This window comes from Citrus clementina, unplaced genomic scaffold (assembly GCF_000493195.1).
Source record: "Citrus clementina cultivar Clemenules unplaced genomic scaffold, Citrus_clementina_v1.0 scaffold_2, whole genome shotgun sequence".
In the NCBI taxonomy this organism is placed as follows: domain Eukaryota; kingdom Viridiplantae; phylum Streptophyta; class Magnoliopsida; order Sapindales; family Rutaceae; genus Citrus; species Citrus x clementina.
Window position 1 is genome coordinate 328752 of NW_006262688.1, and position 26003 is coordinate 354754.

General features: G+C 37.0%; 2 protein-coding genes across 5 annotated transcripts; one reads left to right on the forward strand and one right to left on the reverse strand.

Annotated features, from left to right (window-relative positions):
* Nucleotides 1-353: 353 nt before the first annotated feature.
* Nucleotides 354-16711, reverse strand: LOC18053287 (mediator of RNA polymerase II transcription subunit 13). Its single transcript, XM_006445527.2, has 23 exons — nucleotides 16620-16711; nucleotides 16227-16329; nucleotides 14435-14508; nucleotides 14169-14308; nucleotides 13902-13988; nucleotides 13614-13701; nucleotides 13453-13533; nucleotides 12361-12438; nucleotides 12150-12232; nucleotides 11634-11712; nucleotides 11208-11519; nucleotides 11044-11103; nucleotides 10152-10398; nucleotides 9330-9581; nucleotides 7056-8423; nucleotides 6458-6713; nucleotides 6236-6377; nucleotides 5153-5240; nucleotides 4958-5036; nucleotides 4068-4363; nucleotides 2457-3540; nucleotides 1722-2096; nucleotides 354-1021 (listed from the first exon to the last, which is right to left on the reverse strand). The coding sequence occupies exons 2-23, from the start codon at nucleotides 16248-16250 to the stop codon at nucleotides 411-413; spliced, it is 5904 nt and encodes a 1967-aa protein (XP_006445590.1). The 5' UTR covers nucleotides 16251-16329; nucleotides 16620-16711; the 3' UTR covers nucleotides 354-410.
* Nucleotides 16712-18846: 2135 nt separating this feature from the next.
* LOC18053288 (elongation factor P) lies at nucleotides 18847-25751 on the forward strand. 4 transcript variants are annotated; one of them, XM_006445531.2, is made up of 11 exons: nucleotides 18847-19194; nucleotides 19309-19339; nucleotides 20019-20032; nucleotides 20131-20181; nucleotides 20338-20407; nucleotides 21504-21570; nucleotides 21754-21821; nucleotides 22744-22867; nucleotides 23646-23685; nucleotides 24775-24842; nucleotides 25286-25751. In XM_006445531.2, exons 1-11 carry the CDS (start codon nucleotides 19006-19008, stop codon nucleotides 25293-25295), a joined length of 732 nt encoding a protein of 243 aa, XP_006445594.1. In that variant the 5' UTR covers nucleotides 18847-19005; the 3' UTR covers nucleotides 25296-25751. The 4 variants fall into 4 exon arrangements, 3 of the variants coding, with proteins under 3 accessions (XP_006445594.1, XP_024047388.1, XP_024047387.1); XR_002907241.1 differs by lacking the exons at nucleotides 24775-24842; nucleotides 25286-25751 and adding an exon at nucleotides 23325-23547 and having other exon boundaries at nucleotides 22744-22890; XM_024191620.1 differs by lacking the exon at nucleotides 25286-25751 and having other exon boundaries at nucleotides 22744-22890.
* Nucleotides 25752-26003: the final 252 nt, after the last annotated feature.

The following is a 26003-nucleotide window of genomic DNA, read 5'->3' on the forward strand; positions in this document are numbered from 1 at the left end:
AGTAATCCACTCAAGCACGCTATGAAAGTTGAAACATCCTCAGCAAAATTTCTGAAAGGAAAATTTTGAAACATTCTTGCAAACCATAGAAGCTACAATGAGAAACGAAACAGATGATATAAGGACCTCGAATCTATTAAAATTAGAGCTCTCCTATAAGTTCATTTACATTTTTGTAACCAGCACCAGTTAGCTCTAACTATTTCTTCCTAGACTGCTTTCTTTCAGGAAAATTCTAAAAGATGGTTACCGATCAATAAGCTACTATTACATACAAAATTACATGCTACATCTAATTGTACATTGAACCATAAAAATGGATCGCATGCGGCACGAGCTAGACTGGGCATATCTTCCATCGAGTAAAGCAGTGAGGAAACAACCAAGTGAAGAGCTTATTTCTCATTATCTTAGGATTGTGGATTATCTGCCTGCTGAGAGAGCTCTCTGTCAGCAAAATGAAGCAACCTTCTCAGTCTTAATACCATATCACAGTGAAAAGGAAGCGCAGTCCGACGATTCAAGTACGCAGGGCTTGCTGTCATCCATGACAGGGCATGAAGTTCTGATGCAATAGACTCGAGAATCAAATGGGTTTCAACTTCAAAGTCTTTAGGTTCTGAGCTTGCGGTCCTTCCTCCCTGCTTGATAATTACTCTAGTGACTTTATCTTGGCTAATATTATTACCTCCATAATAATCAATTAAATTTACAGAAAGTACAGAAGGCCATTCATCTTTCAACTTGTTTTTGTGGTCTTTTCTCATAGATGGAACAGATTTTGAAACCACAAATCCAGTGGAGAGGGGGATTGCAGAGCCCTTGCTATGAAGGAGATGAGCAAGGGGTGGAGATTCAGCAGTAAGGCAAGTAGGGAGCTGAAGAGGTGCTGGAGGAAGGAAGCGCATGCTTGGTGACGGGATCAAAATATAAGATGCAGGTGTAGCACCAAGAGACTTTACAGGGGTGAATCCTTCCAAATAGCCTGACGGACCAACACCATTGCCACCCTGGGTTCCTCCTGCACAGTGATACAAGGTATTTTGAAATAGAAATGAGATGGTTTGTCATGCACAAAACATTATGAGCTACCATTGTACATGAAGTCCATAAAATTTTGAGGGTCACCATAATATAGTAGGTAATTTTATTATTCAACATACATTAGAACCCGTCATTTCTTATTTATGCAAAGACCATCACAATTTAAAGCCCGTTCAAGAGGGTAAAACCATCAAAAGAGCATAAAATCTTTTTGATCAACCCCACTTTAGCCAATGGGGATTACCTCATATTTATGGCTCATCGAAGGGCTGACAGTAGGACGAAGGTCAGTAATGTACCGAACATATGGTAACCGTAAATAAATTTAACAACGATTCAAGATGCAATTATAAGTCAATAGAAATAAAAACTTGATGTGGTGATGGATAAATACAATGGCCAACAACCACTGCAAGTGTATGAGCTTAAATTTAAATTTCTATAGCCCTTTAATACATAGCTGCTTCGTGAGTCAGTAGGACACTGAATACAGTACACTGCATACATCAGGGACAAGGCAAAACCAATTTATTTATTTCTCAGTCAAGCGTTCTGACTTCTGAGGTACCTCATCAACAAGAGTACCCACACAATTAACAGATAATGGAGTTCAACCGGCAGGAAAATGCAAATGATTAAAATGAAGAATTAGAGGAAAGGGAAGACTGAAAACTCACCAGAAGATGGTGAATCTGCTTGATGGACTAGATGTAGAGAATGATCAATTGAAATTGCTACAAAGCTGATGCTCTGTACCCACTGAAGCAATCCCCTAGAATTGTCAACCATCGTATGTCCACCAATAAGCTGCTTTCTTCCAACAGGCTGTCCTAGACCACCTTTCATAAAACCAGAAGCTTTTGAGTGAGGGCTGTACAATGGACTAGGTGAGGACGGTAGTGCTCTCTCTTGAATCAAACTTATCTCCTGCTGCTGCTGCAAGGATGCACCATTAGTACTTGATGGCATCCCATCAGGTACAGATCGACGCAGTTGTAGCGGCCACTGCTTCATCTCGGACCCGCCAACTGAATAAATGGCTTTCTGCCACTCTGTTGAATCATAAGACAGAAACAAAACGATTACAATGTTTATGCTAAAAAAGCAGACCAAACAAAATCTTGGGTGCACTATAGCACAAGGTTCTACATGAAAAAAGGAAAAAGAATAGACAAACAAATAAACTGGCCACAGATATTTCATTACATTACAAATTTTTAACTAGGACAGGTAACCATTTTTCTCCACACAATACATGCCAACGGGTTAAAAAATGCTTGAGCAGAGTATTTACTTATAGAAAGAACGACATTGTAGCTTAGAACAATAGTATAACAAGTGATTTTCCCCAGCACTAAAAGTAATATGAAGACAGATCATAAGATTTTATCAAAGTAGAAAAAGGCAAATACCCAAGTATTCAAGCTCATAGAAACTTCCAATGCGTGTAATCACGAAATCCCTAGGCTTGGCAACACCAGAATCAGGAGAACAACATGTCTGAAGTATCTGGCAGCCCTGCTGCAAAATTTGCACGAAAAGGCACTGCAAACCCTTTGTGTCCTGTCGACTACTGATTCCACCAAAAGGAAATATATGGCTGTCGAGCAATTCTCCCCTTGCATCAGTCCAGATGCACACCAGCCAACGCCAATCCTCTGTCCATCCATAGCAGCAATGCAGACTTGGAACACTCTTGTGATGACCAGATCCAAAGCCATCCTGCTCAGATCTATCCAGTTGAGAGCTTGATCCAGTATCTGCACTTCCTGCTGTACTTCCACTCATCATGAAGCCTCCAGTACTATCATCAGAAGTCGAGTTGCCATTAAATGTAGATGAAACACCATGATCAAAAGAGCCAGGTTCAGCAAGGACAAAGAGTGGTTCAAACATGAAACGAATTTCGTCTTGAATAAGAAAATCTCCATTTCTGTTTGGATCACAATTTAATCCTCCAGATCTTGTTGCTTGCCAGGAATTATCCCAAGTGCCAGGCCTCAAGCTAGCATCAATTTCACCCTCTCTACTAAGGGAAGGTCCGGTCATTCGAGAACCAACACAGTCCTTCCACATCCCAGGAATAGATGCCATTTGATTCATGACTGAATGAGATCTGCTAGACAGTGAAGATGAGTGCACTACATCACCAGAAGACCCTCGGGAAATCCGTCGAGCCTTGTTGTATACAGTAAATGCAGTCTCCTTGAGAAGGACAAGTTCATTAATGGCCGGACTTGTAACCCTAAAAATTTCATCAACAGTCAAAATTTGCAATACCAACTTGGGAATACTAAACCCAGAAATGGCTAGAACATTTGATATTGAGGTTTCATCCACTGCTGCTGGGCAGCTTAATGCCTTGCCAACCTGACTATGCAATAGAGCTCTCTCTCTATCTGATGAAATAGCAACAGATCCAAGAGAAGCAGAGGATTCAATAACAGTTTGTAGAATTGCAAGAGGCTCTGGGAAGGGGCACACCACATAGATCACCTAAGCATTTTTATAGGAAAAAGAAAATGATAAAACTGATAATGCCAAAGCATAAATGATGCGAAAGCTGTGGAATAAATATGTAAAAAATGGTGGTGTGCAATAGAGGCACAAGGAAACTGTTCACTTAGAAAGAATCACACTGTCTTCAACTTTAAGATAAGCATGTGACTAGATATGAATCAAGTGACTATTGAGTAGGATTACAAATTGTTGATCATTAACATCCAAAACCGGTATCTTAAGAGCTTTCTACAGAGCATATCAATGCTCCAGCACTCTATGAATGCGCACCAAAAGCTAACCTTCAGGAAAGAGTTTCCACCATAAAATGATAACCAAAGTTAAGAATAATAAACGTACTCCATGTAAACAAAAAAGTTTCAGTTCCATCAAGCACACAGTACAATCAACAGAAATTTTTCACACATCCAAGACTTTGTGAAATACACCATTGAAACCTGTAAAATACACTCACATACAGTTCAAGATATAACAGAAAATATGGTTATAAAACTTCTACTTACTGTACAAGGACCACTGTTTCCTTCTTTTTGCTGTGTAGATGAGCATGGACCAAGTTTCATGGTTTTGAGAGCCTTAGAGAGAGACTTTAGATAGCTTGTCAAGTCCCAGCCATTGGACAGAGATAGAAAATAATCGCTTATGGATCCCACAAGAGATGCGTTATTGCTTTCAATTTTCATTGATTGAGGGCAATCCAGTAGAACAAAACCAGAAGATGGCGATTTCCCAGAATCTATCTCCATTTGGTTTCCCAAATTCTGAGGTGAATGAGTTCCCAGTTTGCATGTCTCATAAACTAAATGAAGAAAAACAAATGGTAGCAGTATTAGCACTTGAGAAGAGTGAAAAGTTTGGGAGCACAGAATTGATGTGTGTTACTACTCTTGAAAGTGTCACAGTAGCCATAGGAAACTGCAAGTCATCATGTTTTACACCGCTAACATAGAATTCAGAATTGTAAAAGAAAGTGCCAATAAAAGAGTATGTTTCCCTTCAAGCTAATTACTTTTCAATCAAGAGCTAAGCAAATGCACTTTTGTCGGGAAGAGGATTGAAATATTTGTGTTCACAAATTAAATAATTATGAAAAGATACAAAAATTAGTCAAAATTTCAACACTTGAAACCCTCCAACTCCAATTACAAACTAAGTTGCTACCCTTCCCTCAAATAACAAGGGTTTAAGGAATGTTTTACAACAAGAATGCACTTGTAGTCGATGCGTCCAAAGTAGGGAAAATAAACCAAAACCTTCTTTCTATTATAGAAATAGAAGACCAGAAACAAATATTATAGTAATAGAAGAGCACAAACAAAGAACTCCAATCACAGGTGCAATTCAAACAACGGCAACTAAAATTTTAAGTACAGAAAAATTTTCACCAACCGACCAGCTCCTAGTTGTTGAAAAAAATCAGCCGCAGCAGAAGTAAGAGGATCAATGTCTGGACATATAACATTATAAGTGATCTGCAAACAATTTAAAGATATTACAACAAGGAGACAATTTTTAAAAAATTTGCTCAAATAACAGATATTAGAACTGGATATCACTGTTGTTGCCGCAACTGCTTTTAAGAACTTACAGGTTTTGGTAAAGCATATGGTTCAAGAGGGGCCTTTTCCCAAAACTGTAAAGAGGTTGCTGATGTCTTAAGCCAATCATCCTGGTACCTATTACAAAAACCATTAAATTACACTTATCTCTGAGAATGATACTCAAAGGTTAAGGCATGTAGCCGTCTGTCATGAGTTATCTAGACACCATTGTAGTTAACCTGTAAGCTACCAGAGGAAGTTAAAGAACACATAGAAATCCTACATCAATCCAATAAATAAGATAATTTATTCACTCAACACTAATTATGAAGAATTAAAAGTAGTTGTACAAATTATCGGTTGCAGATGAATTATTCTACACTGCATCGAGAGCAACTTTAGTGGCGCAAAATTATTCCATCTGTGCCTAGGTGACCATTGTCATGCCCAGGCTCAACGATCATTAGTTTGTCTTGTATTACCATAGTTGCAATTAGCGTACCAAGGAGAAATAATGCGTCACAAAGTGCCATTTTCATACACAAAAATAGCCAGACTGAGTTTTAGAAAATAATGCTGTCCTGCTATTTGGATAAATAGACAAAGGAGATCTTCATATGTCAAAATAGCCATATAATCAACTCACCCTCCCCATTCCAGAAAAATAAATATAAACACAGCGAAGAATGTCATTACATTATCCAACTGTTAGCAGCAGCATAGAACTGTCACTTCCTAAGAACTTTGCTTTTTTATTTTCTATATCATGCTTTGTTTTCCAGTTTAGTTAAAATTAAACAACCAACGTACAATTTCCCATTTGGTAGTTCAAATAGCTCAGAAATGTACCAAAAATATCCAATATTGATTAATTATCTGGGAAGGCAGGAAACAATGAGAATTACTGTACTTCTAAGAATTTTTCCTTGGAGCGGATGCATTGCCACTCCCTAATATATAGAAATTAGTATTATTTGCTCAAAAATTCAATATTCAGACTAAATTGTCTGTATAGCCTTTATGCATTCTCATGAACAAGCAGCTCCGCATAAAACAACATACGTTAAAATATTAAGAGAGTTTTTCAGATGTTGACGAAATATTAATTTAGTCAGAACTCCAAGACATACCCAACAAGTATAGCAGGTGAAGGAAGGACAAAAAGTGTTGGCTTCAAACGGGCACACAATTGATGATCTGACTCTGAACTGCCAATATCTTGGTTCAATCTCCTTTGGCCTGTCTCATCGAGTTTAGTTCCATCCATAGCAACTGGCATTGTGTCATGGCCAAACTGTTTATTACTCTAAATATTCAAGAATCTAAATGCCCATATGCAAGCAAAGAGATACCTTTAAGGGAAGATGATCCACCGCCAGAAGATTGGGATGGGCTCAGTGCTTCTCCAACAGTAATGGTACTTGAAGAATCTCTGCATTCACTAATAGACTCAGTAGATCCATCCCCTAAGGCCGCTGCATCAACTGATTGACCACGGCCTTTGCACCAATCTGTGACAGACAATGGACCATCCAGACTTCCAAATGCAGATTTTAGAGCTGTTCTAATTTCAGATTGCAGCAAACTTATAACCGAGGAAGCATGAATCTGAAAAATAAAGAATTATCTGCATAAGAAACATTATGTGATAAGAAGAACAAACAAACTTAATGAAAAACACTTGTCCATATACAGACAAACACACACAAGCAGATGTGATTATATGAAGCCTGACTGAATTTAACAAAAAGTAAGAGGGAAACAATGGTGACAAAACTTAACATAATTCATACATGTGCAACACCCCCCCCCCCCCAAAAAAAAACAAACACACCAACCCCAAAAGGAAAAAAATAAAATAGTGGCAGAATTTAGCTTTTGCGTAATTCGTACATGTGCCCCTGGGACCCACCAACCAAGGAAAAAAAAAAAGAGAACGAAAGAACTTACATCAGCGGAAAGTGGATCTACTAACTCCACACCAGCAATGTCCAGCGAATGACAAGAAGCCAGAGTCCCTCCACAACCTGCATGGACCATGGAAGGCCCACAAGAAAATTCTTGCCGCCAATGTTCTTGTAATGCTAGCCAACCATAAGGACCATCACCACAATCCGCATCCAATGCCACATCAACAAAGGAGGTAGCTTGCTGGACAAGCAATGGCAGACCATCAAGAAGCTCCTGAAGTGGTTGCCTTTGCCCGTAAGAAATCATACCTTCCTCAGTAAATGAACCATGGGGCATAGATGGGCTAACTTCAATACTTGATGAATTAGTAGGTTTTGAAACTTTAGCAACTCCAACCGAACGCCACACCCCAACAGGTGCATTCAGGTGTCCGTCTAGTAGTCCTCCATCAAAATCACCAGCTATCCTTACTGGAATAGATTCTTTCTTCTTGAGCTCATATCTTCCAGATGTGCTTTCCGTCATGGAACTCAAGTCACCAGGCAGCTGATTCAAGACCGTGCTGCCAGTGAACCTACTCAAGCTAATAGGTGAGGGATTACTGGAATATAGGAGTACATGACGTATCCTGCACATGGAAGCTTGGAACATAAGACATTCAACTTCAGTCGCAAGCACAGTCTTCTTAGATAAAAAAATATGTTCCACTCCCAATGTGCCCTCAGTCATCTTCCTTGGTAAAGATTTGATAGCATTTGTAGAACTCAAATTAGAGAACGGGGATAGCACTAGCCCATCACTTTTAGCATTGCTATCTTTATGTGTTACTGATTTCCTATCATTTTGCTCTTTAGAGCTCTCCACATGAGAATAATATTTCTTTGAGTGAAGCAAAGCACTTGAGTCATGCTTTCCAGAACAAGCTTTTGAGACAGGCGTGCCATTCTTCTCATCCGATCCATCAAAGCATGGAGAACCAGGAGGGGTTGCACCATATACATAATTATTTGAGCTTGAATTTGAACTCTCCACTCTGTAAGACTTTGGCAGATATGGACTTCTGAAAATCGACGAGGATAACTCACTTGTAGGAGTTTCAACTGCTCCATATTCTGGAGCAAATGTCATCAGGGCTTCAGCTTTCATTAAATGATCAAACTCACCAGTTGACGATGCTTGACTTTGGTTCGCTTGACCTGATGTCAGAGTATTGTTTGTGACTTCTTGACTTTTGCCCATGCACTCCTCTACGGCCATGGTTGGCAGTGGATTGAAGCTCTCAAATGACGAAAAATTAGGCATAAGCATTTGATCAGAAACATCCATGGCTACAACGGGACTGCTACCCACATCTCCACAATCGGGAGCAGAAAACATGAAGGACTGAGACTCTGCAGTTCCTGGGGGCTTCACAGAGCAAAAAGTCATAATGAGATGCAGTCAAATCTTCACCATGTCAACAGAAAGCAGAGCAAAATGTACTAGCTAATGCAGAAAACCAGGCATTAAGACCATGAAAGGCCTACTCACAGCAACTTCTGAAACCTAAAGATGGAAGCCAGAGGGAAATCAAAGGGAGAAAATATCTAAACTTCATTGAAATAGAACTTTTTTTGTGCAATACGGATACCGCATTCCAGAGCATGCTGAATATACATATCCCTCTAGAAAATATAACAAATATGAACGCACACTCATATCATAAAAATTAGTATCTTCAAAACAATTGTGCAACTTGAAAAGAAATTTCCAATTAGTCTTTTTTGTTCCAACAAAAGAACAGACAATTCATTTCGATCTCACAAAAACTTGTAAACAATAGTTAAATGGCCAATTATAGGTCAATTCACTACTTTCACTAACGCAGGTACTGCTATGCTTCATATGGTGGCTTTAAGAATTCTGAGATCAGATGTTCAGGCTTTTCATCGAGAAGAAGTGCCCAAACATTCCATAAACAAAATACTAACCATTCTTCCACAGGCACCCAGTGCCCAGGATAGATAATGATGGGTTTGTGCAACAATGATTATGAAGCACCACATCACACAGCGTCTTACACTCCCATCCCATAATGTCTGTCTGTTCTAAGAAAGTCAAAGTCCATCCACCCTTTTACTTTTCTAAACTATTGAGTATGATTAGAAAAAGAGGGGGGGTAGGGGAGGAATTGCCATCAACAACAACTAATTCTTCTTAGAAAATGTACAGAAAATAGAACTCTCAACAAAGAATAGGCAGTTAAATATTCAAAAAGCATGCAATAGTTTGTGATAGTATATTGGAGAAAAGAGAGAAAGAGAAAAGAATTACCTCCCCAAAAGGCAAATTTTCATTTTCAAAGAAGTCACCAAAATCTCCAAACTCCGAGAGAAGAGCTTGGATATCCATACCCATGCCTCTGTCATCATCATCATCCCAGTCCCAATGAGGTCCAATCTGGTCATTGGCAACTCCAGTAATGGCTGAAGTGTTCTCCACAGAGCCAAAATCTGTAGAAGCATTTGTACCAGTGCCCATTTGACCAAATGATTCGATCATCCCTGTTCGAGGACGCTTAGAACCCTGCAAAGAAGTTACAGCCATTTACATAACTGAATACCTCGAAAAAATAGCAAAGAGAGTTCCTTACCCAGAACAGTAATCAATTAGCACTAAGTAAAAGCATGAGGGAGGAACTCAGAATATCATCTCAACCAGTTTACAATAACAAGGTCAAATAATACAATGCAACAATAAAATTCTATTCTCTTATGCAACTAAGCAAGTAGCTACAAAGCTGTAAAACTAAAAGATCAAATAATAAAGTGGCTTGCATGTATGGGTGAGAATGCGCCTTTACTAAATACTAACTTAAACAACAGATATAGAATAATCTATTGGAGTAAGTTATAATGAGGTTATTAAATTCTGCATTATGCCTACAATGCAGGTAGACTAAAGCAGAGATGCACAACATAATATAGCAAAACATGCTAAATGCATGCAAACATATGTTTGGATACATCGATCTGAAGTTCTGCTGCTAAGACTCACAATCCCATCTCAACTAATGGTACTAGTGTCTTCATCCATAAGCAATACATGAAAACCTAGATGACTAATGTTCTTGATCAATGAAGATAGAATTAGTACCAATTTGGGGCCTTCATTTTCCAGCTGATCATTGGAAGATAAACCAGACTGTCTACATGTTAAAGAATCTGCGTCTGCTTCAAGGTCACCAGTTCTTGCGTTCATCTGGTAGTCACTATCGCTGGAGCTGCCACTTATGGAGCTGATGCTGCTATTATTACTATTGCTACTACTGTTATAACCACGTTGAGCATGTATGCCATTGGTTTCAATCCAAGATCCTTCCAGAGAGTCCATATTACCAAAACTACAGAAAAGAAAAACAGGAGGTCAAAAATAAAATAAAAAATGCAGGGGCTACCAACAACATCAGTGAAAGAGAGAGATTGTGACAAGCAAAAGATTTAGACTCTGTTATAAGGACAGGGAATCCATTTATGTTGACTGTCTTTGTGTTGTCTGTGTGGACAACTGTTTCCTTAAGAAAGGTAAATTGTATAAAATAAACGAATGAAGAAAAAGCGATACATCTATGCTGTGAGGCCCACTTGCTACCCAAGGGGAACACCAAAAACTTTACAAAATCTTCCTATTATATTTATAACGAATGCACGGCTACCCCTATAAAAGCTAAAAAGCCTAACACAAAAACCCCTTCCAATTTAGATGAAAAAAGTAAGTATCTTGGAACTCTTTAGAGACTGAAGCCCAAAGAGAAGAAAAAATCAAACTCTTTTCCCATAATCCATCAAATATTGTTAGCTCTTTTTTCTCCCTGAAATTTCGAATATTTCTTTGCAAATCAACCAAAGTAGAACTGCAACACTGCATTATCAAAGGTTTTTTACCTTGGTTCCCACAGGCTTGAATTACAGTTATTTCAATTGGGATGCATATTTTTCTGATAAACAAACACTATATGAACACTGATAACAAAAATCAAGACACTAACCAATGCATGAGGAAAGATGAACCAGCCATTGATGGTCCTATCCAATTTTGAAGCCAAAATCTGCAAATGCACAAATCTTTGTCAATTAGGCAATAAAGAGCAACATTAGGGGGAAAAAGAGTTGACATAAAATGCAAATTAATTAGCACAGAATACATCTGTACCTTCTCAAAGAAGATCTGGAGAATGATGTTTGCAAGACCGGGACAAGCACTGCCTCAGCTGGATAAATAAACGTCTTTTCATATGCCGACATGTTATCTGGCGATCCCTTTGGATCACCTCCTCCTACTGATGGAGACTCTGAAACGTTATGCTTGTGTAAATTTCTTAAGGAGTTTGAGTTTATATGCGATGCCTTGTCACTTCCAGACCTAGGACAACCCATGGTAACTTCAACATAGCAATTTTGCCCATTTAGCTGGCAACCAGAACCTTGAGAAACATGTGGTAGACCTACACATCCATTTGAAGTCCTAAGAAGAATAGAATAGTACAAGAATATGTTAGGGACTTTCAAAAATAGAAAAAAAAAATACAAGGGTGTGAAAGATAAAATTTATAGATTAAAAAGAATAGATATCGTTCACCTAAAATACACTTGCTTGACAAGGTCGGTGGGACAATATCCAGTGAGCCTACCACGCATACCATGAGGAGAAACAATCACTGCAAAAGTCCCAAATGAAATCAGAGATAACTACGCAGTAAAGATTGCTTAATTGGCTTCCTGGAACTATCATTGGGCCTTAACTTGCTCAAAGTCCGCCATTATCGTTTGACGAATGCTTTTTAACTATTCTATTTACCTCCATGTACTATGAAAACTGCTGCCCAATTTAGGTAAATGAAGACAAATGGAAGCATCTGGAACTGTGAGTCCCAAAAAGGCATTAAGAACTGAGCTCTATCCCCAGACCAAAACAAAAAAGATCTGAACCTCTCTCTTTGGAAAACAAAAAGTGACAGATTGGTCAACTTTTCTACATACCTTTCCTTCTAATTCAACAGTCTTTGTTTCCTTTTTCAAAAAAAAAAAAAAAATTGCATCCAGCGGGCACCTTTTCATTTCAAGTACAATAAACCCAGCAGAAATGTACACCAACCTGGAAGTCTTAAGCTGGAACTACTACTTGAAGAATGCTTAAAGCCTTTTTCCATGTCACCTCCTGAAAGTGAATGGATATGCCTAGAAATAAACAAGATAATATCAATTTGGCATGCATTCAAGGAAAACCAATGCCCAAACCAAATTCACCACCGTAAGAACATGACAACTGGGGAAAAAAAAAAAATTAAGTATGTGCTTTCACGAACTTTGCAGATACTAGAGCATGGATAAAAATTGCCTCTTCAGTAGCAGCAAAGATGAACTCAATTGTCGGATGTCCTTTCCTACAAAACACCAGCCAAAAATCAGCCAAATAAAAAACTCTGACAAGTTCAGTCAAATTCAACAACCAATTCAATAATCACCTAACTCTAGAAAAATGAATTGGCAAAGAAGAACAGAGAAATAATATAAAAAATAAACATCCACGATCAGAGACCACATTTTTAGGTAACCGAGAAAATGTTTAACATTATGACAGCGAATGAATTCCTGTTGTTTCAAAACTTCAAATTCAGGTCTCATGTCTAGTTTCATGTTTGAGTATTTCCCTGGCTGCAGTTTCGGAAGCCCTGCTATAACATGCTGTCCCTCAGTGTCAGGTTTGGGCACCATAAATAAAAATCCACAGACAAAGATAGGAATCATGGACACCCACATATTGATATTTTGTACAAAATCACACCGATTGAACAATAATAGTTAAAATGACATAAAGTTCATTTATCTATCTGATAAGTGTATCCTATTTTTCAGAGAAGGAAAACTAGCCATTTCCAGAAACAGAGAACATTTAATGCTTAATTCCTTTAAATTACCATCCAAGACACTAAGCAGACGGTAGCCGACAGGTAGCAATTAACTACTGAAAAATGAAAATAGAAAGAGATCAATACTTGCTAAAGAATGGCAACAAATTCAAAATTATTTATTCTCAAAATGACATCCCAGAGCCCATTAAAAAAAAAAATTAACATCCCAGATAGAAAATATCACCACATGAGGTAGAATAAAAACAGAAATTATGAAATAAAAATTCGCAAATCCTTCAGTGGTTTAACAATTCAGGTGCAGCTTAGTTGTGAATAGATTGGGTACATCTAGCTTCTGGAAATTGGTTAGAATAAAATGATAGTAACAGAGAAAACCTTGTCAACACAAAACCAATGAATTATTGAAATCAAGTTATCATTGTAACAATAATAACAATGACCATCATTTTAGCCACTCAATTCTACTTGAACCATTGATACTACTACCAATCAACAAACAATTTGAGGGGAAAAAAAAAAAAAAACCTGAAAGATTCTTCGCTTTGGGATGGCTGATACTTCGAAAATACGTCACCAAATCTCAAGTAGGAAAGTCCATTCAATGCTCTGTAGATTCCAATACAGCAGGTCAAGATATAAACATGTTCAAATTACTTTCAGGGTCTAGGAAATAATTGAAAACAAACCTTTCTATGCAGTTCCTCAAAGCCTGAGAGAGGGCAGCCGCTACCTCTTCTGAGTCCCCAGGAGCAACCCAAAGTCCAGAAGCAACAACTGCAGAAAACAAATGGAGGATTGTAAAATAATATCTACCATAATCATACACCATCAATAAAGATTCTATAAAGCTATATTAAAGCAATATAATAATTTAAATAAACCGGCGACTACTCATTACCCACCAAATAAAAGAACAAATAAAATTATTGAAAAAGACATAAGGACACCACTAAATACCCAAAAGCACTTGATACCTCTTAATCTAGATACAGCAGCTTGAGCGGTCTCAGCAACAGATGAATGACGCCCCGGAAGAAAAAGCCAGAGCTTTATTTTCTCATCTGTGATGCAGTTACAAAATAAAAATGGTCATATATAATGTAAACAAGCGCACGGCAGCCCTTTTTCTTCCAAAGGTACATAACCGAAGATGGTGAGTCTCAATTGTGCCAAGACTTTCTTGTTTTCCGCCCAAGCAACATTAAAGAAAAAGCACATATTTGACAATTTGCATTTCTTACCAGGATTGTGCAAACCTTGCGATGGATCCCAAGGTCCAACAAAGGAATTTGTCCATGTGCTAAGAAATCCCTCCTTTTGCAATTGCAGATGAGAAGAAAGTACCAGAAATGTAGCGGCATCTTTCTGGTCCACTTTTACACTATTGCACCTCGAAAGATATTATATTTTAGGAGTGCTTTAAACAAATATTGAAGCTACATTCTTATCATTCACATTCACTTGTATTTGATATAAATCTACGATATAAATCACTCCAGGTACCAACCTTTTATCAGGCAAAGCATTCAGATCGGATTCGTTGGGGAGAAACTGGAACCACGACACATGATGAAGACCTCCCTGTGGAATGGCCAATGTAACAACATCTTAGAGCAAAGTACATATCAAAGCTGAAAGGACTAGATGATAATGAATTATGGCTCTAAATACAATAATGGCAGAAATAAGGTCAAAAAAGGAAAAAAAAAAAAAAAAAAACCTATGTGATAAATAAAGGCTAACCCCAATATTACATCGCACTTTCAAGATTTCCTTATTAATCACAGAGAAGGTCTAGTTCTCCAACTCGTCAAACAGCTTATAGAGCATCTGATTACCAAAAAATTGTTCTCTGATTTTAATAATAAAATGCCTATATAAGGACAATGCTTACAAGTGTGGTACTGGGAGAAATTTTCTCATTTGACTTTTATTTTAAATCCAATAGTTTTCATTGGCTACAAAGTAAATCTATAGGCCACAGAAGGATTCTGGGAATGGAGCAAGCTCAGTTTCAGGTAAAACCAATGAAGTTCACCAGAAACCAGTAAATATCTAGTTAGAAACATTATGCTATAACCAATGAACATGCAATATCCTAAAATCTGTCTTTTCCAAGCAAAGATCACATCCCACATAGGAAAAGAAACGTAAAAGATATATGATAACAAGCATAGTTTTTTTCCTACACGTGTTAATGTATGTGTATGTATGGATGCGTGAGTGTGTGCGAGTGTGTGTGTGCGTGTGCGTACTGAATGCCTGAATTGCAGGCACATGCAATCCCTCATTTGTGCCTGGAAATTATGGGGTCAGGTGGCTCCAAAGAATTGATGATAGCATTTGAACCGGCTCAATACTTCATAAGACGCCTCGATGGAGGTTGAAGAGTCACTCATCCCAGGCCCTTAAAATTAACAATATCTCAAGCCTTCCTAAATAGACCTAGATTATGTTTTGCAAACATTAGAAATGATACTAATGGGCCTTTAATCCCAAAATCCAACAGAGCCAAAACCAATCACCCACTTCTTAATAAAATCATTATATTAACAAGCGGGTCTAAATGCAGCAGTCAAATTTTGCAAAATGGCTTTGTCCAGAAGTAGCAAACAGAATCTCCCAACAACCAACTAGAAACTCCCAGCCTCCGATTAAATAATACAATTTAAATGACAGTTAGTATCTTCTCCTATTTATAGACAACCATAATACCCCCAATGTAATAATTCAGGAAAACTTATAACCTTATCAAAACTCACATTCAAAATCCAATTGCATAAGTAAGATTTCCAAAACAATCTCAGATTCAAACACACTAACTCTCACCCAGAGATAGAAGGAATATTCTTCAATGCAATTAGTTTCCAAACAAACAACAGTATCACTGTAATAAACTACCGAGAACACGATATGATAAGACTGAACTAAACAACCATAACTCGCTTTAGTACCAGCCAGTGACACGCCAGACAAGTCTAAGTTTTACGTTCCTCATCCCACATTAAGTGCTATCATTCAATGCTACAAGTGCCGAATTTCACATCATAAAGTACAACGTAACATGTTAAAAATGACCATTATCCACTTGACCTATGCATAATTCAGAATCACACCCTAGGATTTTAACCATTATCAACAGTTACTAGGATTTAACGGAATCATATCCCAAGAGCTACCCATACATACACACTCATATAGGCAATAAAGAGCTACACATACACACGCATATAGACAATAAACAACATGGTGAATTAACAGAGCGACCAAAATTCGACAAAAAAAGTAAAAAAACATACAATTCTAAACACATTGGTCCACATCACTTATAATTCAGCTAAATCTCTCCTTCTTAACAAAACCTTCTGAACCTCCAAAGCCTTTCTCAAATCATACCTTCGCCTGCAAACAAACAGTTCACACATGTAACAACAACTAAACCCACAAAACTCAAAATAGTATTATTCAATTGTCCAGCATCTGCACATACGATAAAACACAATCTCAACTTCGAAAATCTAGAATGATACAAAAGATTTGATCCGAAACCCTAATTGACCGTTAGGTAGCTGCGGATGGAAAATTTTGCAAGAAAATAGAATTGGATGGATATATTGGTGTCCTCGCAAATTTTAGGACGGTTTCCCAGGAAACAAACGGAAATGAGTAGAGACAATGAGAGAGACGATTACCTTTAGCAAGTGGCGAATTGGAATCGGGAATCGGGTCAAGTAGTTGCTAAGTTCACACGAGTTTCTTCAGAGTGTTCGATATTTTGTTCTTTTTTTTCTGTAATTATTTAATTAAATCGTCAACAGTCAAAGCCTGGGACCTGCTAGTAATGCTAACCCGAACACAGATCCAAACCCGAAAATAAAAATCGGGTTTGGACTATCCACTGGATACCACAACTTTTACTCTCTTAAATATAAATAAAGATTATTTATAAAAAGTGGATCCTTGACCAGTGACCAACCGCAAACTCTTTATACACTTAAAATCGCCGGTTATATTATCGTAGTTAAAATGTTGAATGCATTTGAGAGAAAATAAATGTAGTATTAATTATAAGGCATACATGCGTATAATCATAATCATAATTATAAGGCTTTCATATTTATTTGTATTATCTTGTTTTGACTGTTAACCCCCCTATGGTTGGATAAATAGATATTTCTTAATATTTAAAAAAAGACATATAACTCTCTTTCTTTGATAATTCAGTTTTTTTTTCTTTTCTTTTTTTTACAGTGAAAAGGATAATATTGTACATTCACAACTTTACAAAAACATGATTGTAGTGTGGAGGAACTCTTTTTGGGTGGATGGGGAGAGGATTCTGCTGACGCGCATAAAGAGCTGCTTGCGGATCAATTTTTATGCTCGCGTTTTGCTTTTTATTACGCCTTACTAGCCCATTTCCCTTCTAGGCACGCTTCTCCCTGCATCTTAGTTCCTCCAACTGCTCTCTCCTAACCCTCGCAGCTTTTTTCTCTTCAATTTCAATGTTCCTTTTTGCATGTTCGTATGCAATAGAAGATCATTAGATTCCCCAAGTTATACCACAAACACCCTATCTCACTCCTTTTAATCCCTCTCAATGCCTGAGGATAGTTAAATGCATCAATATCTAAAATTGTTCAATGGTATCTCTTTACAAATTCTTCAAGGGGTTCGTCCTCTCCTCGCTTAATCCCCATAAGCTTCATTATATCGTCTTCTGGTACAATTGTTCCCCGAAATTATTTTATATATTCTATACACATATACTCAAAGCTCTTGATACTCGCGTGGAGCAGCTTATGATACCATTCACGTGCTTGCCCTTTCAAGGTCAAAGGAAATGCTCTACATCTTTGTGCCTATGTCAGGCCCTGCACCCCTCTCATGTTATTGAAACGTTTAATGCGTACCAGATGGTCACTTAAATCCCTAGCTATCGTAATGCTAATAATTTCTGTGGAAAGCGGGGACTCATTGTCTAGCGTGATTCTCTAGCTTGGAGGTTTTTCTCGGTCTTACATCCCATTGATAATCTGTGTTAATCTTTGCACCTCTCCTTCTAATTCTATCGCTCGACTAGGATTGCATGCAGCAACTTGTTCTTGCTCCTGTTCTACATCATGCAAATGCTGTCTCAACTCATTTTCCTTGATATTCACTTCTCCGCCAATACTTCCTCCACTAATTCTTCTTTGGTATCCCTCAACTCAGGTAAAACAGTTGTGAGGGTCTCCATTTGTCTCTCCATTTGTTCCATCCGCTCATGCATTGCTCTCTCGCTTACTTCATTCTATTTCCTGCAAGGTAATTGACTCATTGATTTTGGACTCAGCCCCTTGGGCATTATTTTCCTCCTGTATCCATGTTCTTTATCCTTCTCTTTCCTTAAATTGCTCTGTTGGTCGTAACTTCTACGGTGTCAAATATTAACACCAAAATCTAGTTGAGTCGGTTAGCGGCTTCATACCAAATATTTGTGTTATCATTAAATTTATTTGGTAGGAAAGCGACTTGTTAATCTTTATGAAAATCCTCGATCATGAGCAAATAATATGTAAGGTGATGATCAACAAGCACCTGAAATTACAAAAAATGATAAGAAGTGTCAAAAAAAATTTTGGTATGAACCCTCCGATACTCAAGTCAATTTATGAATTTACGGAAAAAATAAAATATGTAATTTTCTGATTTTTATGAAGAAATAATCTGAAATAAATGTAATAGAAAAATAAAAATTGAGAAAGAGAGTTAAACCTCCCCCTTTATTAACTCCTCTAAGAATTTTTGTAGAGGTTGGAGTTTTACTCTCTTAATGTGTTTCTGATCAAAAGATTAAGATTAACACGGTACAATAATTACTGTGTTTCACTGTTTACAAACCCAAAAGAAAATGCTAGAATATTTAAAAAAGAAAAGAAAAGAAATGAAATGAAACTTTAACAGTCGGATATGTGCACGTATCGGACAGGTCACACGACGCCGTTAAAGCCATCGTCAACCTCTGTTTATCCCCTGCATAAACCACAAACGTCCGTATAGATAAAACAACAACTAAAGAATAATACAAAAAAGAAAATGCGAGCTGTTGAAGTGAGCAAGAGATTATCTCGTGCTCTCTTCTCTTTCTCTTCTTATTCGCGTTCATTACCGAACTTTCTACCGTCGCCAGACTGTCACCGCAGCAGTGGCGACCGCGACACGTGTCTGCTACGCTTCCCGTGGTCCGCCACTCAACAGCGTGCCGTCAAAGTTAACGCTTCTCATGTAATATTTTTTTTTTCAATATTTTTTGTTAAATAAATTTTTAAATTTATTGTTTCTATTTTGAAAGTTACCGCTTTCACATTAATTAATTGATTGATCTAAGTATTCGTGCAGGTTAGGCCTGGAAATGTTATTGAAAAATCAGGTTAGTTCTTAAGCAGTGCAGTGATGGTGAGTTCGGAAGTGCTTTTATGAAAAGCGCTCTCTTTAAGTAATAGCTTTTTTTTTTTTTTGTTCTTTCCTTTCTCTTCTGCATAAGCAATCCAAATTCCAAGGAGTGTTTTTTTGTAAAATCAACTGTTGAATTTTGAACTTTGGGAGTGTTTTTGGCACCAATGGAATACCTTCTAAAAGGCCAAAGGTGCCTTGGTGTTTATTTTGAATTGCTTGGTTGAGATCAAAAAGCATTTGGGAAGCTTTCTGGAGAAGCACTTGATTCACTTTGTTCTTTTATGAATAAAGCTTTTGAAGTATTTTCTCAAAGAAGCAATTGCTATGTGATTTCCCAAAATGCCTTTCTAGTGATTTTACAGAAGGTGCTTTTATTTATAAGTATATTTATCAAAAGCACTTACAAACACACCCAAAGCATTTTGTTGGAAAGCAATTAGTTCTTTCCTTATCTTACTGAAGTACCGCAATTGATTCTTGAAAAATACATAGAAGTGCCTGTTTATTAATTAATTTAAAGTGCTGTCAAAAGCTTTCCCAGTTTCAGCATAAGTGAATTAGTTTTACTAGTTTGAATTTGGTTTACTGTGATGCACTATGTGTTGACAAAGTTGCCTTTGGTCTATAATTTTGGTGGATGGCACTCACTACAGGAAAGATGTACCAGGTATCTTTTCTGTGTGCGCTTCTCATAAATTTTCTCCAATTGTGCTCGTGAAATTTAGTTTTCTAATGTCTTATGTTGCTTTGGTACCTTGGTTTTAGGTCATAGATGCCGAGCATAAGCAGCGAGGAAGAGGAGGGGCCATGATGCAGGTTTTTTCTAACTCATGTCCGTCCAGATTTGAGGGGATATTTATTAGAAATCCAAATATGCATGATATATCTATTCTCCATTGTTTGCTTGACTTATTTTATTTATTATTTTCAATTCGTATCTTAACATTCCCCTTCCTTCTTTCACCACTGTAGATGGAGCTTCGTGATATTGACACTGGGAACAAAGTAAGCTTACGGTTTGGTACAGAGGAGGCTGTTGAAAGTATGTATCTTAACTTGTCATTTATTTCCCATTTTGCTGACTCAAGTCTACGTTAGTTGTTCCATTTCTGATTGTTTATTTGTTGTTGTTTGTTGGTTCGTGTGGCCATCAAATAATATGAGTTTTTCGAGGAGGACTTCTTCAGGCATCTAACTTAATAAATTCTAACTAATATTTGCTGGTTCTATAAATATGTTGGCAGTTGCATGCTCGAATGTTTTCATGTTGGTTCTTGTTTGCCTTTGTGTAATCGAAGTTTATTCAACAGGATGTAGATTTTGCACTTTAGTTAAGTTTGCTTGGTGTTGGATGATTAGTTTTGTTACTAAAGCGACGACTCAATTTTTGGGTAAATATTTACATGAGTGGGTGGTGGTGTGGATATAATTGATTTGATGTAGTTGTGCATGGCTGTTAAGCTGCTGTCCTGAATCTCTTTTCAAAATCAATTACTAGATCCTTTTTCCCTCCTGTAATGGCAAATGCAACACATCTTCCCCTCTATGTTGATATTGCTGAAAAGGCATCAAGTTAGACTGAGGCTGACCACAGAATCTTGGAATATTTTTTTTTTTCCCTCTTTTTGAACTCCTTTAAACGGGCCTTATTGTTTTTAAATCTTCGTTTTGCAATGAAGTATGATTGAAAGCGGAAATGTGAAATTCTCTCTTAATTTTAATGGGTTTCCAGGGACACCAGCAGCAGATGAGAACTATATATGCATCCAGACCCTTGTTCACCTAGTTAAAAATGGAACCATTATACTCAATAAACCTGCGGCACCCATTATTTTTATGCCGCTTGCATCTCTTAGGATTTTGGTATTTTGTTCTATTTTGAGCCAGATTCTTTTTTTTTTTTTTTTTTTTTTTTTTGAGTAGTTCTATGTTAAATAGTAAATACAGATTTGTCTTAGCTTGGTTTGTCTATTTGTATCCTGTGGCATAAGTAGCTTATATTGGGTTAGGTAACTAGCAATTTCACTCATTGGCAATCATATAGAGCTACCAACTTTAAACAATTTAGACTCTAGTCCTGTTTCCTCAAAGGAGTTGTGAATTCTTTATGTTTATTAATGCTATCTATTTTGCTGCAGGGGTATTTGTTGAGGACAAATCTTTCACATGTTTATATACAGAAAATGATACTGCTTTTGTGATTGAGTGAGTTTCTTTTCACCCCTTCCGTACTGGATCCTGATTTGTTAATATATATTGCTGCAATCCGATAAGTTGTGTGTGTTTGTGTGTATGTGGAGAAAGGGCCATCAGATATGTATGTGCGTGTATATGTATTTTATATATATAACAAACACATTGGTGTTTTTTTTTTGTGATGCTTTCTAGGTCAGAAACATTTGAGCAACTGGAAGTGCCTCTGGACGTGTTTGGCAAGGCTGGTGCATACCTTCAAGGTTGATACATATAAGACTCAGCATTATGCAGCTGTGCTCTCTTTAATGTTAATTATGCTGTGATGTGAAAAATTTTCAGATTTGTATATAAAGATATGCGTGCACATACGTCACTTCAAGAACACCCCTTCCCCAATGACACTCTCTATTTCCTAGTAAGCAACTGATGATATAAAGTTATTTTCGGAAATAATTACTCCAGGTTAATGGATGGTTCTTCACTCAAGTTTTGTCACTGGTGCCACTACTAATTGCCCCACATGCACTACCAGATCATCACCATCAACAGCCCCGTTATTGCCATCCTCATCATTTCACCCATGCCCATCCTAATACTATAAATGTGATGATCCTCCTGCCACATCTACCACCATCCTATAATAATGTTGTTACCTACGAAATGCATAAGCACTGGTTAGCCGAAGCTACCATCCTCAAGTTCCTTAGCTTTCTGCTAGTGATTCTGGGTTTGAATTTTAAAACCAGCCAGTTCATTTGTGGGAGTGATTCTTGGCTTCCAGTTCCAGTAGGTCTGACGAGGGGGCAGGCTCCGGCTCAGGGACCGGAGGTTGGTTATACATGAAGGTTCATGTGGGTAGCCACTCTGGAAAAGCAATGCATTTCCTTTCTTTTCTATAAAAAATCATGAATTCCTTTAAAACTTTTTCATCTCTATCTCTAATTTATATTATATCGATTGGAAGTTCAGTTTCTCCAATCGAGAGTCACTATCAAGATAATTTTCCGTCATTAAATTACTCCTACATTTTGATGGTTGTTCTTTTTATTTTGTAGTAATAGGGCTTCTTGTCACTGCTTCTAGTATAAGTATTTTGTTTAGTTCTTATGCTGATGGGTAGCTCTCTTTGCTATTATTAAGCATCAACTGGCTTATTTAGTTGTGATTTTTCGTTGTGAGCAGAAGGAATGAAAGTTTGGTTGCAGTTATACGATGGAAGAGCTTTGTCTGGATCCATTCCCAAACGTGTTGCATGCACTATTAAAGAAATACACGCTTCTACAAAGGGGCCTACAGTCACACCTCGGTATGGTCCAACAATTAGCAAACGTATGTTTACACATATTGTTGTAATTAAAGGAATGTTAATATCTTGTGTGCAATGATTGGGCTGCTGTAAATAGTACAAAAACTATAGATGTAAACCTAGCTAACAGCCCCATTCATAGTGGACAGAAGATGATAAAATGTGACATAAAACAATATAAAATAACATATAAGCCTATAATAAAGTTACCAAAATGCTATTTAACAGTCAGGAATAAGATATAATAAGTTTATCTTGCATACAGATTTCTTAAAATACAAAATTTATGGCACCTCTTTTGTCCCTAGTACATATTTTACTCTTCTTTGTCTTCAATCTACATCTCTGGAGTTTAACTTTATTTGCCATTGCTACTAGTGCAGTTTTTGATACAACAGTTAATATGCTTAATCAAAGATTGTAAGTAACAATTAAACCCACCCCGTTAAACCTATAGGTGAGGGCCCAACAGTAGTATTCAGGCTCTAACATGCTCTTGCATTCAAGGGGGATAGATCAAATGCAATCACAGGTACATCCACAACATAAACAACCAAACACAAAAATACACACGATGAGAACTTGTGGTAATTTGATCAACCAATAAGGAGCCTCTCGGTCAATTGAGCTCTGATATCATGTGTTAAGTAACCACAAAACCTACAAGCTCAGGCATATGGGTAATGGCTGAACTATAAAATTTGAGCTCTGATAAAAGCATTTTGCATGCTCCATTGTTTTTGTGTGCTCGTAAACTTACAGATTTCTTCTAATGCAGATATCGAAGGGCTCTATTAGACAATGGTGTCACTGTTATGGTAAGTGAAATATGTAAATTTTGATGCTTTACTCTGTTCAATCACTTGACTAAATTAATTTGTTTGGCAGCTTATATATTTCTTTCCTCCCTATTTTCTTTCGTTTCCTTTTTCATTTTATGCTTGGAGTACCTTGTGATCCAACTCACGGATTCTTGTATAATTTCAGTCTCTGGTTATGTTCTGTTAACTTTAATTAGATGATACAATATAGGAACATTTAGAGATATCCGAGGATTATGTCTCTAAGAGCTGGAAAGAAAAGTTGTTCTTTATAGATGATGCATTTACATTCTAACTGTTGCAGATCCGTGCCTCCAAAAAATTCTAGTATTGAGTGTTCAATGCTCTGATTATGATATATTCTGTTTACTTTAACCTTAAAAATATGGTGGAATACTGAATATCATGAGCACTTGTATCATGGGCGCAAAGAATGTGAAATGTTTATATTTGTTTTTGAAGGTACAATAAGATCATCATAGCAATCAGCCAATATGAATTTGCCACTAAGGAGCCCAGGAGCCCATAGCTGCTGTCAGAAAGTTATGGGGAATGGGTATGCTGATTGAGAGGTTATGCTGAAAATAGAAAAATAAGAAAAGGTAGAAAGAATAGGAGCAGGGGAAAGAAAATAGAAGAACTAGGGAGAAACATGAGATACGTCGTCATTGGCAAAGTCCTAAAGAATACAAGTAACTCGAGCTCTACTTCTAGAAGAATTGAAACTTACTCATAACAAGTAACCTAAGTCTTTACTCAGAAGAAATTATTATGAATAGGATAGACTATAGCCTCTCGGATTTGGTTATTTACACCTTGAACCCCTAAGTGGAACCTCGCAAAGTTAGGTGTATTTTTTCATACTGTTAAGACTTCAGTACTCCATACCTGGTAGGATTGTCTATATTTCCATTCTGAACTTCTATTGGGTTTCCGCTTAAAAAATTGGGGTTTTGGTTTGTTTTGGCAATTATGTTTGTTAAGTTTGCAGCATATTCTGGCTGCCATGCCTTTTTAACAAAGAATTAATGTTAAAACTATGAGATTCTAACAGCTATTTGTATCCTCGCAACTTGATTACCCCAGGTACCCTCTTATCTTGAAATTGGTGAAGAAATATTTATCAATCCTCAGGATGACTCCTATATTGGCAGGTGAATTTTGACGCGTTATTTCTGTTTCGCAATGCTAACTTATCTTTTCTGCACCTTCTATTTTTAATACCTATCTGCTAATGGCATGTCACTGCATCAGTAACATATATATACTAGGAATACTTCATTGCAGTTCGCACCTTGGTATCTGTATTAGTTTCCTTGGTAACGACCAGCAATGACACATGAAAAAGGGATGAAATATACTTGCTATTGTAATAGCAACTGAGTATTATTTTCTGCTACATGACTGGCGCATTTTCTATTCTACGAGGCAATACCTTAAGATTTCTACTGTTATGCTAGAAGTAATATTAGTAATGGTGTTATCATTTTCCTTTTTTCATCTTGCTGTTGTTGAACGACAGCATTTGAAAATTGTTATCAGTTATAATAGGCTGCTTTTCTAATATGTTTTCAATGATTTCATCTCTTGTTCTCAGGGCAAAATAAACCTGTGTGTCATTTACTACATATATATATATATATATATATATATATATATATATATTTCCCGAAGGAGATGTTTAAAGCCATTTGTGTGCCATACCTTGGCATTAGACTAACGACAGTGTACTCAGAAAAGTAGAGCACTGGATATTTTATTTGTTTCTCCTTTGCAGTTGAGGGAATGGAATAAAATTTTGTAGAGCAGGGGCATATTTCTTCATATTTACTTTCCATTAATCACTGCTGCTGCTTTGAGTGATATCACAGAGAATGAATAAGAATAAAGAGTAAACAATTTTTTTTTCCCTCTCCGCTTTGATGTGGTGGTACTTGTGAATTTAAGTCGTGCAAGCAGCACGTATACTGGTGTAACTATTTTTTCTAGGCAAAATATGGGACACATGTAACTAACTATTTTTTTTTTATATAATTTTTACCATTTTGTTGTCCCAGTCTCATATTGGTGAAAATCTGAGCTGCTACAAAATTAATTCAATGGCTGATAATGCTAGTAGATGAACCACAAATTCAAGATAATCGACATTTTCTGTACAATATCTTTTAAGGTTGAAGTGAAATGAAACGTGTACCTCAAATGGTCTTTTCATCAGAAAAGGTTTTGAAATCTGCTGTCCCAAAAAAAAAAAAAAAATTCCTCGTTCAGTTTGTTAAAACAATATTAAACTTTTTTAAGGCAAATGAATGAACCAA

What these genes read in the sequence shown, in the direction of transcription:
- LOC18053288 (XM_006445531.2), top strand. Translation starts at nt 19,006, where the DNA reads ATGCGAGCTGTTGAAGTGAGCAAGAGATTATCTCGTGCTCTCTTCTCT. An exon ending in TCAAAGTTAACGCTTCTCAT is followed by an intron (nt 19,195 to 19,308) that starts GTAATATTTTTT and finishes GTATTCGTGCAG; the next exon opens with GTTAGGCCTGGAAATGTTAT. An exon ending in ACAATGGTGTCACTGTTATG is followed by an intron (nt 23,686 to 24,774) that starts GTAAGTGAAATA and finishes TGATTACCCCAG; the next exon opens with GTACCCTCTTATCTTGAAAT.
- LOC18053287 (XM_006445527.2), bottom strand. Translation starts at nt 16,250, where the DNA reads ATGTGGACCAATGTGTTTAGAATT. An exon ending in TTGAGGAACTGCATAGAAAG is followed by an intron (nt 13,534 to 13,613) that starts GTTTGTTTTCAA and finishes TGGAATCTACAG; the next exon opens with AGCATTGAATGGACTTTCCT. An exon ending in GAAACAGTGGTCCTTGTACA is followed by an intron (nt 3,541 to 4,067) that starts GTAAGTAGAAGT and finishes AAAAATGCTTAG; the next exon opens with GTGATCTATGTGGTGTGCCC.